The 15543-nt window shown below is 43.7% G+C and overlaps 1 protein-coding gene across 1 annotated transcript; it reads left to right on the top strand.

Annotated features, from left to right (window-relative positions):
• Positions 1-1943: 1943 nt before the first annotated feature.
• On the top strand, positions 1944-13379 carry Prdx1 (peroxiredoxin 1). The gene is made up of 6 exons (XM_057784208.1): positions 1944-2049; positions 4335-4451; positions 7615-7768; positions 8202-8324; positions 10298-10428; positions 12944-13379. The coding sequence occupies exons 2-6, from the start codon at positions 4346-4348 to the stop codon at positions 13027-13029; spliced, it is 600 nt and encodes a 199-aa protein (XP_057640191.1). The 5' UTR covers positions 1944-2049; positions 4335-4345; the 3' UTR covers positions 13030-13379.
• The last annotated feature ends 2164 nt before the right edge of the window (positions 13380-15543 follow it).

Raw genomic sequence — 15543 nt, 5'->3', positions numbered from 1 at the left:
CCCTTTTCACAGGGGTCCCCTAAGACTGTCAGAGAATACAGATATTTACATTATGAGTCATAACAGTAGCAAATTTACAGAGGTGAAGTCACAATGAAGATCGCTTTATGGCTGGGGTCAGCACAGCATGAGAAACTGTAGGAAGGTGTGGCCGCTAGGAAGGTTGAGAACCACTGCTCTAGAAAGCCATGCTAGCGGGGGAGGCAAATGCGCAAACAAAACTGAAGGGCTGTATTTTTTTCTTGGCTGTCCAGGTTATTGTTTAGGTACAATGGTCAGTTCAAGGGGTAAATGAGAGTTAGTAACACCGTTAGAGTGATTGCCAGAGTCAGGGGCAGCTTTACAGGAAGTAATGCTTATCTGTCCTGAAGGGGAATTAGTTTCCTGGTGTGCACAAACAGACCAGGTGGTTCTGGGTTTTCAGCGAGGAGAAGGTTCGGTAGAAATAACAGTTAACATCTCTAGAAACTAGTAATAGAAGAACTAAGTAATACCAGCCAGGTTTCCCAATGATGCTAGCACTCAGGAGGTGGAGGCAGGAGGATTACGAGTCCAGCCTGGACTACTAAAGGAGATACTTGTCTCAAAAACTAAAACCTACCACCATAGCAAACTTAGGTATTGTTCTAACGAACATTAATTATTTCCACTAAGATACTAGAATTAACCAGACATAGTGGCACACACTTTTAATCCCAGCACTTAGGATGCAGAGGCAGGTGAAAGGATCTCGGAGTTCGAGGCCAGCCTTGATTACAGTGTTCTAGGCCAGCCAGGGCTACAGAGGGAAACCCTGCCTTGAACTGCCCCCCTCCAAAAATATATTAGAATTATTCCATTTTATAGGCAAGAAAAGACAAGGCTTAATGGGATTACATTTTTTATGAAAGATCACATACAAGGAAGTGACTATTTAATTTTTTTTTTTTTGTTTTGTTTTGTTTTTTCAAGACAGGGTTTCTCTGTGGTTTTGGAGCCTGTCCTGGAACTAGCTCTGTAGACCAGGCTGGTCTCAAACTTACAGAGATCCGCCTGCCTCTGCCTCCCAAGTGCTGGGATTAAAGGCGTGCACCACCACCGCCCGGCGATTTCTAGCTGTCCTGTAATTCTCTCTGTAGACTAGACTGATCTGAATCTCAGAGATCCACCTGCCTCTGGCTCCCCAGAGGAACAATCACTGGAACAGTGACTTTTAACTCAGGAAATTGACCACAGAGCCCCAGTTTTTAAAAACACAAATCAGATTAGTGACAAGATCAGATTTAGAAAGATTTAAGAGGGTGGAAAAAAGGGTATGCAAGACAGAGCAGCATCGAAGTCATCAGAGACCAATAGAGTAGTCTGCCTTAGGTGGTGTGGGTCACTGAGGACCAGACAAGGTTTTTTTTTTTTTTAATGATTTATTTCTTTTTATTTCATATGTATTGGTGTTTTGCCTGCCTGCATGTTTGTGTGAAGATGTTGGATCCACTGGAACTGGACTTAACTGACAGTTGTGAGCTGCCATGTGGGTGCTGGGAAAATTGAACCCCGGTCCTCTGGAAGAGCAGCCAGTGCTCTTAACTGCTGAGCCATCTCTCCAGTCCTAGATCAGGGTTTTCGAGGCTGGGAAGCAATTGAGAACTACTGGGGTGCACCGTTCCCCGAATAGGGTGTAATTAGACGTGGTCTTCCGTGAGCAGATTGGGAGACCCTTATGCACAACACATAGGGGTCCTGGGAATAAAGAGCGGCGAGGTTTCTCAGATACCCCCGATAAAAAGCGATGCCTCAAAGGGAAGTCCTTTCCCACCTCTATGGACAGCTGCATTTTAAAAGCTCGAATTGAGACCCCCCCAACTTCCAGGGAAAGCGCTGAGTCATTCCGACAGGGCGGCCAGGGCGGGGCGGGGCTCAGCCAGATCCCCCTCCTCCCGCACCCCTGGCCCGCTCCGAGTCTCGCGATAACTTTGTGGGTTATAAAAGCTGCGCCCCGCGCGCGCGTCTCGGGCGTCGTCTTCCTTCCTTTGCATTGCTGTTTCTTTCTCTGAGACCCGTGACTCGGCCCTGGTGAGTGTGCGGGTATCGCGGCCGCGAAACGAGGCTCAAACGAGGCTCGCGCCTCACATCACCGGTTCTTTCTGCCCCAGGCCGGTCCGGGCTCTGCAGAGGCGGTCACGGGCTGAGACAGCCGGGCGAGGCCTGGTGCCACGAGTGCTCGGACGCTGCTTGCATTCTTCACGTGGCCCTTAGTTCCCGGACCTGTTGGAACCTGAGGCTAGCGTTGATTTTTCCGCCTTTCCGGGCTTTCTGGTAGCGTAGATTGACGCGGTGGGACGGATAGTGCTGTAGTCTTCTCGACTAAGCTCTCTTCGCGCGCTCCGCTTGTGCCGCGTAGTTTCCTGAAGTTCTGGGGTGGGTGAGATGACGTGAGTGGCAGGAACCTCAGGTGAGGTTGGGGCGTGACCGTCTCGGGCGTTCTGGGCCGATTCCTCTACAGAGGCTTCGCAGCGGCCAGAATTCAATTTTCTGGGATTGGTTGGTCTTTGGAGTGCCAGGCCATCTTGCAGAGCAAGTTTGATAAGATGATGTAGCGCACTAGTTGCTGCATGCCCTTGAAAAGAACTTTGATAAGAAAAAAAGTTTTGTTTAAAAGTTTGCGATGGACGACGCTCCTAGCCTTTATTTTGGTTATTGGAGTTATGAACCAAGAAGTTTGGAACTTGCAGCATTCAGACTTGAGTGTTTTAAGTTTTGTTTTAGATTGCTGTTTTCATTATGTGTGGCCGTCTTTGGGTACGTGCGTGTGAGCGCAGGTGCTCGAGGGTAGATGTGTGAGACCCTCTCTGTAGCTAGTTATAGGTGGCTGTCTACCACCCGAGGTGGGTGCTGGAAACCGAATCAGGGTTCTCTGCAAAGAGCAGTGCAGGCTCTTAACCGTTGAGCCATCTCTCCAAATCGTCTAACGGTGTAAATCTTTTTTTTTTTGTTTTTGTTTTTGTTTTTTTCGAGACAGGGTTTCTCTGTAGCTTTGGAGCTGTCCTGGAACTAACTCTGTAGACCAGGCTGGTCTCGAACTCACAGAGATCCGCCTGGCGCCTGCCTCTGCCTCCCAAGTGCTGGGATTAAAGGCGTGCGCCACCACCGCCCGGCTAACAGTGTAAATTTTAAGAATCTATCTTGGTATTGATCTGGGTACATAGCAGAAATCGTTTTCTAACAATGCTTGGATTTTTTTTTTTTTTAAAGATAGGGTTTTCTTTAGGTCTGTCCTCTAATGTGGCTAGCCTTGAACTCTGATCCTTCAGGTTTTACTACCCAAGTGTTGGGGATTACTTACTATCCCGAAACATGTGTGTGGGCTCTGGTGTTAAGACAACCTGTAGAGCCTTTAATCCCAGCACTTGGGAGGCAGAGGCAGGCGGATCTCTGTGAGTTCGAGACCAGCCTGGTCTACAAGAGCTAGTTCCAGGACAGGCTCCAAAGCCACAGAGAAACCCTGTCTCGAAAAACCAAAAAAAAAAAAAAAAAAAAAAGACAACCTGTAGAAGTGAGTTCTTGTTCCATTTTATGCAGATTGAGGATATTAAACTAAGGTCATGAGGTAGCAAGTGCCTTAACATAGCCTCACTGATCTAGAAACTTTTTTTTTTAAATATTTATTTATTATGTATACAATATTCTGTCTGTGTGTATGCCTGAAGGCCAGAAGAGGGCTCCAGACCTCTTTACAGATGGTTGTGAGCCACCATGTGGTTGCTGGGAATTGAACTCAGCACCTTTGGAAGAGCAGGCAATGCTCTTAACCACTGAGCCATCTCTTCAGCCCCTCTACAAACTTTTTGAGGCAAGTTTTTATCAGTCTTTTCTCTGTATCCTCCTGCCTCAGCATCGTCCCTGGTAGAAACCTAAAAAAAACTTAAGATAAGGTCTCAATTAACCTAGGTTGGCCTCAAATAAGTTATGCAGAAAGAACTGCTTAATAAACACAGCACCTAATGTTTTGAAATAAATACCAATGCCCTGGCATTGTGTTGCTTGGATTCTTCTTGTGTCTGTTCCCATTCTTTCTTGCTTCTTCCTAATGCATATGCAAAAACTGGTTCAGAAAGGGTGTTAGAACTGACTTATTTAGACACTGTGGAGCTTTTTGTAATGGAAAACAAAGGCTAACATTCAGTCTTGTTTTACCCTGGAGTTGGAGCTTTTGGGTTGTGACTAACATAAAACAATATATTCAAGGCCATGGGACAGTCCCTTGGTTGAACTACAGTTAAGTGCCTAGGTGATGAAAGCTGTTGGTTATTTAGAAAAACCAGGCTTATTTCAATTTTTTTTGTTGTTGCCTTTTTCAGCTGATAGCAAGATGTCTTCAGGAAATGCAAAAATTGGCCATCCTGCCCCCAACTTCAAAGCCACGGCTGTTATGCCAGATGGCCAATTCAAAGATATCAGCCTAAGTGATTACAAAGGTAAGAATTGATTACTTTGGGTAAGAGGCCGCTTCACGTGTCTCCATGCTGAAGTGAAGTCATGGCTGGGACAGTGATTACTAGGTAATTCTCCTAGGCATAAGCCTCTTAATATTTGCTTGATTATCTTTTAAGTGGTGCTTCTATTATTGGAAAGATTTTTTTTCTCTTTTGAGATAGAATCTATATGTAGCTCTCTGTCCTGGAACTCACTACATAGATCAGGCTGGCCTTGAACTCACAGGGATCCTCCTGTTTCTGTCTCCTTTCTACTAGGATTAAAGGCAAGCACCACCGTGCCCTCCTTTGATTCTTTTTGTTTGCTTGTTTGAGACAGGGTCTCACTACCCCTGGCTGGCCTGGACCTTGATATGTAGACCAGGGTGGTATCAAAATTCTAGAGATCTGCTGGCCTCTGCGTCCATTAAAAGTGTCTGGCATCAATGCTTGGCCTTGGCCTTCTCCCCTTCCTATTCTTTTAAATTGGAAAATTTTTAGGATGTGTTTTATTTTTTATGTGTATGGGTGAATAGTTTTCCTATGCACCTTGTGCTTACAAATAGGAAGGTGTTGGATCCCCTGGGGCTGGATGTTTGTGAGCCCCCACATCTGTACTAGAGCCTCTGGAAGAACAGTCATGTGATAACAGCTAAGTAGTGCCCCCCCCCCCTCCGTTTCTCTGTGGCTTTGGAACCTGTCCTGGAACTAGCTCTTATGAACAGGCTAGCCTTGAACTCACATTATAGTCCCACTCATCTCTTGTTTTAAGAAAACTTGAGTATATTTAGTCTTAAATTCAAGTCTTTGGAGCTGTGGCTTTGCTTCTGCTCACAGAAAAAAAGTTGATAGCTGCAATTAATTTTGTCTTGCCATACTTTCATATAGCATTCAGCGGGTTCTTTGCCAAACTTTCATACTTTCATACAACAGGTTCTGCTAATGTTCTACCTTCTCTCCCTTTTCAAAAAATTGATCTCCTAGCTGGGTGTAGTGGTGCATCAAGTGGATCTCTGGATTTCAGGCCAGCCAAAGATGCATAATGAGACCCCGTCTCAAAAATTTAAAAAAGTAAAGCATAAATTGACCACCTTAATTATTTTTTAAAGGTGTATATATTTTTATGTGAGTGAATGTTTTGTCTGTATGTATTTATGTACTCTGCTTGTGTGCATAGGTTTTGGAACTCCTAGAATTGTAGTTACAGATGGTTGTGAGTTGCCGTGTGGCTGCTTGGGTCCCAACTAGAGTCATTTGCAAGAGCAGCATGAATACCGAAAACTGCTGAGCTTTCTAGGCCCCATTCTTCTTCTGCCTGCAATCTCAGTAGCTAGGTCTTTTGGGAACTTTGAGAGCATTTGATTCCTTAGGTGTAAGCTTCAAACTGCTGTTAAATGTACCTTCTTAGTGGTCTATGAGTTTCTGGAAATAGCTTTTGGGTAAAATATCCAGTTAAATCTACTGCTATCTTTCTATGTTGTTGATATGTGAACAGTCACTGTGGGCCCTATGAAAAAGATTTACAGCAAACAGTCTAAAACGCACCTCTAGGGAGGTGACCCTGGCACATGGTCTAGGGAGTAGTTGCTCTCTGCCCTGTAGGGCTTGGTCTACTGAGGCTTCAAAGTGCTTGTTAAGCAAAGCCACAGAGAGATTGCTTTAGATGAATCAGGGACTGCTTGTTTTGACTTTCAGACATAGTTGCTACCAGAAAATAATGAGGATATGTGGAAATGTTCCTCCAGTTGTTCAGTCATTAGGAATGATGAGAGGCTTCTGGCCCATTAGAAGATTTACTTTAGTGAGAATCTGCGTTACTAAAGTAGAATTGGAGCTAGAAATCCTGTTATCTACCAGTACTGTGGGTACTTTGGGTTGTAAAATTTTTCTAGTCATGTCCTGTTGGGCTTGTTAGGAACATATTTGTTTTAATTCATGAAATTATTTAAACATTACCCATGAAGGCTGGGAACATATTCACCAGGTAAAAGTGCTTGCTGCACAAACATGAGGACTCAAATTTATTTTAATCCATGGAGCCTACATAAAAAATAGGGTTTGTTGAGTGGTGGTGCACGTCTTTTATCCCAGCATTCTAAAGGCAGAGGCAGCAGATCTCTGTGTGTTCAAGGTCAGCCTGGTCTGCAGAGCTAGTTTCAGGACAGCCAGGGCTGTTACACAGAGAAACCCTGTCTCCAAAAACCAATTAAAAAAAAAAAAAAGGATTCATTGATTGGATTCTATAATCCCGCTAGTCCTATTCAAGATAGATGGAGCTAACTAGTCTATGGTACCACAGCAGAAACAAGAAACCTTGCCCATAACAGGATGGAAAGGGAGAAAATTATCCATGGTATTGCTTAATTATCCTTCCATTATTGCATAAAGGCTCTGACTTTACTTTCTGTCTGTGTTGTTGGCTTGCCTTTCCTTATCTATTTTTTATTAAATTATGTGTGGGTGTTTTATCTGTACATGTCTATATCATACATGTATGTCTGGTGCTAGAAGAGTCCAGATGAGTGTCTTGGATCCCCTGGTAATGATATTATAGGCATTTGTGCGCTGGGAATTAAGTCTGGGACCTCTTGAAGAGCAACCAGCTCTTAACTGCTAGATGACCGCAAACTCCTAATTCTCCTGTCCTTCAATTTCCACCCCCAACTTTTGTTGTTGGTGGTTTTGTTTTGTTGTTGTTTTGATTTTGCTTTTTGAGATGGCATTTTTTTTTTTTTTTTTTTTATTGTGGAATGTCAGGTCAGCTCCAGGATACATAGTAAGTCAGTCTCAAAAACAACCACGTACCCCAAAACACACACACACACACACACACACTCACACACAGACACACACACTGGGTGTGGTAGCTACCTCTGCCTGTAATCCTGCCTTGATAAGTTTCAAGATAAGCCGGTCTACAGAAAGAGACCCTATGTCAAAAATAAAACAATTGCCTGGTGGTGATGTCACATGCCTTTAATCCCAGCAATCTGGAAGAAAAATGAATCCCTGTGAGTTCAAGACAAGCCTGGTATACAGAGCAAGTTGCATGACAGGCTCCAAAGCTACACAGAGAAACCCTGTGAGAGAGAGACAGTGAGAGAGAGAAAAAAAAAAAACTCAGTTTCAAAGCTAACCTCTTGATTACTTTTTTTTTCCTCCCCAGGAAAATATGTCGTATTCTTCTTTTACCCTCTGGATTTTACTTTTGTGTGCCCCACTGAGATCATTGCTTTCAGTGATAGGGCAGAAGAATTTAAGAAACTGAACTGCCAAGTGATTGGAGCTTCTGTGGATTCTCACTTCTGTCATCTGGCATGGTAAAGTTTTTGTCCCATTTGGCATGTTTGGAATTTTTTGTTTTCTGTTTTTGTTTTTGAGTCAGGGTTAATACATAACTCAGGCCGGCTTTCTTTTAGTTTGTAGTATCTCCAGCCTTAGCCTCATGAGTAGGTGGGGTTACAGGAGTAGACCACAACATGTTGTGGATTTTCTTGAACAAATTGAGAGGTTTGGTAGTAGAGTTAAGTGTCACTTCTGGACTCTAACTCCTTTCTACTGGCTAGCAGCAGAGGCAAAGCAGCTTGGGTTGCTGTTGTCTGATATACACTCTTAAGTGTTGTCAAGCCATTCATTTTACTGTTGGAAAAGTTTTGGGGGAAAGGTATCTGAAAGGGGAGGGATAGGTCCAGTTAATATTCTTGCTTTCACAAGGTTTGAATGAATGGATTCTAAGAATGTTTCTTGCTATAGGGTTAATACACCCAAGAAACAAGGAGGATTGGGACCAATGAACATTCCTTTGGTATCAGATCCCAAGCGCAGTATTGCTCAGGATTATGGAGTTTTAAAGGCTGATGAAGGTATCTCTTTCAGGTATGTACTTTATTTGATTTGTTTTTTTTTTTCTCTTTTTGGTTTTTCGAGACAGGGTTTCTCTGTCATATACCTAGAGCTATTCAATTTTTCGTGCCAGATACTATGTTAACTTTTATACATTATCTTGTTTAATATTTACAAAAATCTTGTAAGTAGTTATACTTCCTTTTTTTTTTTTTGTTTTTTTTTTTTTTGTTTTTTCGAGACAGGGTTTCTCTGTAGCTTTGGAGCCTGTCCTGGAACTCCCTTTGTATACCAGGCTGGCCTCGAACTCACAGAGATCCGCCTGCCTCTGCCTCCCGAGTGCTGGGATTAAAGGCGTGCGCCACCACCGCCCGGCTTATACTTCCTTTTTTTAAAAAAATTTTTGTGTGTGTAAGTGTATACCACACGTGTGGATACCCTAAGGAGGACAGGAGAGTGTGTCAGATCCCCTGGAGTTATAGACAGTTAGTTGTAAACAACCTGACATGGATGCTGGGATCAAACTTGTTTGGCAACTGAGCCATATCTCTAGTCCCCAGACTTTGGGAAGCAGAGGCAGGCAGATCTCTGAGTTTGAGGCCAACCTGCTCTCCAAAGTGAGTGCAGGTCAGTCAGGGCTACACAGAGAAATTCTATCTTGAACCGCCCCCCATAACAACACCCACCCCCCCCCCAAAAAAGGAAATAATGTGTACATATTTGTGTCTCTGTGTGCCACCTATGTCCACTGGATCACCTGGAACTAGAGTTTATAATGGTTGCAATTTCGCTGGCCCATGGCGCACACCTCTAATCCCATCACCCAGGAGGCAGAAGCAGGTGCTTCTTCCATGAGTTTGAGGCCAGCTTGATATACAAAGTGAGTTCCATGAGAAGCTTCAAAGCTACAGAGAAACCCTGTCTCGAAAAAACTAAAAAGACAAATAACAACAAAACCCCAACTGGTTATGAGGCACCATTTCAGGGCTGAGAATCAAACCCAGGTCCACTGGAGAGGGCAGCCAGTGCTCTTAATTTTTTTTTTTTTTTTTTTTTGGTTTTTTGAGACAGGGTTTCTCTGTGGTTTTGGAGTCTGTCCTGGAGCTAGCTCTTGTAGACCAGGCTGGTCTCGAACTCACAGAGATCCGCCTTTCTCTGCCTCCCAAGTGCTGGGATTAAAGGCGTGCGCCACCACCGTCCGGCAGTGCTCTTAATTTCTAAGCAATCTCTCTTGCCCCTTGAATTTTTTTTTTTTTTTTTTTTTTTTTTTTTGGTTTTTCGAGACAGGGTTTCTCTGTGGTTTTGGAGCCTGTCCTGGAACTAGCTCTTGTAGACCAGGCTGGTCTCGAACTCACAGAGATCCGCCTGCCTCTGCCTCCCGAGTGCTGGGATTAAAGGCGTGCGCCACCACCGCCCGGCCCCCTTGAATTTTTTTAAAGGTGAGATTTTTTTATTTTATTTTTTTAATGGATTATGGGGTTCAAATTCAGGTGCTCATACTTTCAAGAGCCTCACTTTACTGAGTCTTCTTTCTCCAGCCTCTTTGTTTTTACTTTTGAGAAACTTGGTTATACTGTATCTCAAGTTAGCCTTGAGTTTGCTATATAGTTCAGGTTGGCCTCGTTCTAGTGATCTTCCTTTCAGCCTCCTGGGTACTAGAATTTATAGATATGTACTGCTTGTACTGCTATGCCTAGCCTCCATGTTTTATTTTGGACATGTTTGTCTGAGGATGATTTTGAATTCTGATCTGCTGTGTCCACTTTCGTTTTGTGCACTACTCTTTCTGGTTTATGTGGTCCTGGGATCAAACCCAGGGTTTCCTGTATGCTGGGCAAGCACACTGCTGACTGAGCTATATCTATCTCATTGCATTGTTCAGTGTGGTCTCACTAATAGTAGGCTGGTATAACTTTGTAGAGCAGCCCATTTTCTTAGGACTTACAACAATGCAAAAATTTAACTTGTAATGCCTCTTTCTCAATCCTTCATTCTCTTCTACCCAGGGGCCTCTTTATTATTGATGATAAAGGTATCCTTCGACAGATCACTGTAAATGATCTTCCTGTTGGCCGCTCTGTGGATGAGACTCTGAGACTAGTTCAGGCCTTCCAGTTCACTGACAAACATGGTGAAGGTAAGTCATCTGCCCGCTAATGAGATAGTATGGTAGTGTGCAAAGGCTATTTTGGGTAAAAGGGCAATTGTGTCTTTGCAAGAAATGAAAATCTGGATTAGAGTGGTCTGTGGGGGTAGGGTAATAGACAAGCCTGGAGAAAAAACAAAGGCTTTTTGTTCAATTTTCATATTCTCCACCTCTGATCTGCTAATTTGGAATCAATGACTGATGCAGATTTGAGGAGAATCTCACTGTTTTTTAGGTTTTTTGAGATGGGGTTTCTCTGTAGCTTTGAAGCCTGTCTTGGAACTAGCTCTTGTAGACCAGGCTGGCCTCGAACTCATAGAGATCCACCTGCCTCTGCCTCCTGAGTGCTGGGATTAAAGGCGTGCACCACACTGCCCGGCTGATCTCGCTGTTAATACCTGCACTCAGGAGACAAGTGGATCTCTGTAAGTTTGGTACCAGCCTGGTCTGCCTAGTGAATTACAGATCTAGGTCAGCCAGAGCCCTGTGTCAGAGAGAAAGGGAAATTTTTGTTTGTTTTTTGAGACAGGGTTTTTTCCAGACTTTTTAAAAAAGATGTATTGTTTATTAAAATTGTGTGTATGTGAGTGGGTAATGCCTCTGTCACAGGAACCACAAACAAGACCACCACAGAGCCAGTATCCAATGGAAACACACTGGGGTTTGATAACAAGTTAGCAAACGCAGACCATAATCCTTCCTTCCAACAGAACTGGTGGGGGAGAATGGCCCTAAGTCTTCAGGGTAAGGAGATTTTAAAGGAGAAAACCACAAGGCAGGGTAGCATCAAGCCTTGATGTTTCAGGATTGGATAAAAGATCAATTTTTGAATTGTAGGTTGGGGTATAGGGGAATTTAGATACCTACGAAGACATTTGAAGAAAACAGTTGTAAACAGATATTGTTTAGACACCCTAGTGGGGTCACGTACTTTGACCAGGGCTGGCACAGTTTCTTCGGAACATTTATGACTTTGCTGGGCTGTATTTAACGACCACCCCTCCTCAAAGTTGGGTCCCCTCTAATATGGAGTTCAGCCTGGTAGTGGTGACATATACCTTTAATCCCAGAACTCGGGAGGTAGAGGCAGGGGATCTCTGAGTTCGAGGCCAGCCTGGTCTACAAGAGCTAGCTAGTTACAGGATAGACCCAAAGCTACAGAGAAACCCTGTCTCGAAAATCCTAAATAAATGAATAAAGAAAGAATAAATAAAATGGAATTTATTCTGCTGCTTCAGTATGAGCATCTAGAGGGTGTCAAGCTATTTTAAGTTTGCTTTTTTGTTTTTGTTGTTTTTTGAGGCAGGCATTCTCTGTGTAACAGTGCTGGCTTTCCTAGAACTCACTTTGTGGACCAGGCTGGCCTGAGATCTGCTTGCCTCTGGAATTAATGTGCCACCACCAGCCGGCTTCTAATGTATTTTGAGACAGTTTCACTCTCATCAAGGCTAGCCTGGAATTTGGCCTAGACTGGCCTCCACTGTGGCAGTTACTTGAGTGCTGGGATTAATAGGCACGAGTCATTCTTTTCTTAAAGAAATATATTTTTCTTTTCTTTTTTTTTTTTTTTTTAAAGATTTATTTATTGCCGGGCAGTGGTGGCGCACGCCTTTAATCCCAGCACTCGGGAGGCAGAGGCAGGCGGATCTCTGTGAGTTCGAGGCCAGCCTGGTCTTCAAGAGCTACTTCCGGGACAGGCACCAAAGCTACAGAGAAACCCTGTCTCAAAAAAAAAAAAAAAAAAGATTTATTTATTATGTACATAGTGTTCAGCCTCCATGTATGCCTGCAGGTCAAAAGAGGGCACCAAATCTCATTACAGATGGTTATGAGCCACCATGTGATTGCTGGGAATTGAACTCAGGACCTCTGGAAGAGCAGTCAGTGGTCTTAACCTCTGAGCCATCTCTCTAGCCCCTGGCATGAGTCATTCTTAGCTTTGTATTTGGTTTGGTTTTTGATTATTTGGAAATATCACATCATGCACTCCAGTCCAACCCCCCCCCCAAAAAAAAAGGAAAAAAAAAAAACCCAGTAAAGTTCATTTTGTATTGTCCATATACTCATTGGAGCATGCTCAAACCCCTAGTGGCCTGCCCCACCACCACCCTCCATGGAAGGAAAAGTGTATCTTTTTTCCCATTTGCACACCTGCCAGAAGCCATGTACTGTGGAGAACCATGTGGCAGCTGGTGAGGGATGGGACAAACTCCTGTGCCCATGCCCACTAGGGCTACCTTGTCTGGAATGTACTATGTAGACCAGGTGGTTCTTAAGTTCCAGAGATCTGCTGCCTCTGCTTTTTCAATGTTGGAATAAAGAGATGTGCCACGAAAATTTGTAGTCTGGTCTGGCCTTGAATTTATAATCCTCCTGTCTCCGTTTCTACAGCGTATCTGCCAGTGTGTGCCACCAATATGACAGCCCTTGGTTCATGGAGAAGGAGATAGGAGATATATACTACTGAGCAGGTTAATAATTAATCAATCATACCTTTCTCTTGCAGTGTGCCCAGCCGGCTGGAAACCTGGCAGTGATACCATCAAGCCTGATGTCCAAAAGAGCAAAGAATATTTCTCTAAGCAGAAGTGAGCACTGGACCATTTTTCTGCCAGGCTCCATCGGGCAGCCAGAAGAAAATCTCTTGTACTCTATTCATGCTTAAAAACAACACTTGGTGTCATCCAAGACATACCTTTCCTACAGTGCTGGGGTGGGGTGGCCTTTCTTCCACAGTTGGGAATGGCCTGAGCTGTGTTGTGGGTAGACCATATGATACACCTGTTGCAGAAATCAGCCTGCTCTTTTTGTAGTATCTATTAAACTTGAGGACTTGGGGAGCTTCATTTAATTAAGAGGAATTTATTTATTTATTTTTATGTGTAGGTGAACATACATGTGTGTGAGAATATGGAAGCCAAAGGTTGCTGTTTACCTTGGGATTTTTTTCCTCTCTGGTTTTTTTTTTTTTTTTTTTTTGTTTGTTTGTTTTTCCAAGACGGGTTTCTCTGTGTGACAATCCTAGCTGTCCTGGAACTAGCTCAAACCCATAGAGATCCACCTGCCTCTGTCTCCAGAGTGCTGGGATTAAAGGCCTTGTGGCTCCACTGCCTGGCCTATTTCTGTTTGTTTTAAAGAACTTATGTGGATGAATGCTTTCCCTGCATATGCTCTATGTTGGATCCCTTGGAACTTGGGTTATGGATTGCTGTGAGCCACGCTGGGTGCTGGGAATTGAACCTGTATCTTTTACAAGAGCAGTAAGTGCTATTGAGCCATTTCTTCAATCCCTTACTCTTTGAGGCAGAATCTCTGATTGATATGGACTTAACATGTGGGTGTGACCAGCAAGCTCTCAGGATCTGCTTCTCCAGGGCAGGTTTTATAAGCATGGTCTATCAGGCCTGACTTCTTCTTTAATAGAGGCTCCATGAACCTAATTTATTTCTTCACAAGAGCACTTTGTGGCTGAGCCATCTCCATAGCTCCCACTATTAATAAATATTAGGTTTAATAGCTGCCTCAGGGCTGGAGGGTGTAGCTCTTGGTAGAGTGCTTGCCTGGTGTCTGCTTTGCTTCTCCTTTCTGTGTTATCTTGTGACTGAAAACAACTTGGGGTAAGTGAATTTAAAACAGCCCAGGACCAGCTGCTGCCTAGGAATGGTACTTACTGTGTACAGTGGACTGGACTGGGCCCCTCTAAGTCAATGAGCCTCCCCACCTTAAATCCCACAAAATTCTCAGTTTGGGTTTTCTCTCCCAGAGGACAAAGTTTACTGTAGAATTGACAACTGAACAGTTTGCATGGTGTGCACAAAGCCCCCTGTGTTCTAAGCCTGCTGCCACGTAAACGGTGTGGGATACACCTGTAATCCCAGCACTAGAGAAGTGAAGGCAAAAGAAAGCATCAACTGTGTGGAGAGAACTCCACTCTGCACTGTCCAGAACTCCAACATGGCTAAGATTTCCTGAACAGCTGCTTAGATGATCTTACTATTTGGCTCTTGTTCAGTAACCTTGGTGGCTACAGGGTTAATAAACGCATTTGTGACCAAGTGTAGAACACACTGTGAGCAGAACACAGTGCAAGCACATAAAACAACCACATAAAAATGCCAGGATCAAAGCTGTGTGTGTGTTATCTAAATGCAGGGGAGGAGACAGGTAGATTGGTGCTTGCTGGTTAGCAAACCTCAAATAAGCATCAGGTTCAGGGGGATTGCCTCAACACAGAGCACATGGCTCCCAACTGCATCAAAATTCAAGCCTCAAGACTATGACATGCTACTGGCCTACAAACAAATACAGTCTTGCCTTGCAGCCTAGGTTGGCTTTAATCTTGCACTCATCTCAGAGTTCTGGGAGTAAAGAACTGATAGGCATAACCATCTCTTTTTACTTTTATTTTTAGGTGTTCTGCCTGCAGATAGACATGCAGGCCAGAGGGCACCAGATCTCATTACAGATGGTTGTGAGTCACCATGTGGTTGCTGGGATTTGAACTCAGGACCTCTGGAAGAGCTCTTACCATTGGGCTAACTCTTCAGCCCTTGACCATTTCATTTTTCTTCCTCTTAAATCACAAGTTCATGGGGAGAGGGGTAGGTACATCAGTGTATATGGGGTCAGAGTACAGCTTCCAGGAGTCGGTTCTCTCCTTCCATGAGGACGGATGGCAGGCTTGATGGTAAGATTCTTTAAGCCATTAGTAATAAGATCAATACTATAGGTTAGTTTCAAAGTAGTTTATTTAAACAATTACTTGGCTTAGCCGTATGTGGTGGGTACCATTTAAAGGGTGCATGTATACCCCTAGGATCCTGTAAATCAGCAATTCTCTGCCTGTGGGTCAAAACCCCTTTAGGGGTTGGAGGAGACTTCACGGGGGTAGCCTAAGACCATTGGGAAAACATTTACATTATGAGTCAAAACAACAAAATCAGTTATTTCAATAACAATGAAAGTGATTTTATTTTGGGGGTTACCACAATGTGAGGAACTGCATTTGGAAGATTAAGAACCACACCTCTAAATAGTATCTTGCAGTACTACACAAAAATATAACAGGTTTGAGTCCAATATTTGAAGGCAGCTGCTGATTTTGAG

Source organism: Chionomys nivalis, chromosome 11, assembly GCF_950005125.1.
Source record: "Chionomys nivalis chromosome 11, mChiNiv1.1, whole genome shotgun sequence".
Classification (NCBI taxonomy): Eukaryota; Metazoa; Chordata; class Mammalia; order Rodentia; family Cricetidae; genus Chionomys; species Chionomys nivalis.
Note: the sequence above shows the minus strand (reverse complement) of the source record. Positions and strands in the feature narration are given on the sequence as shown.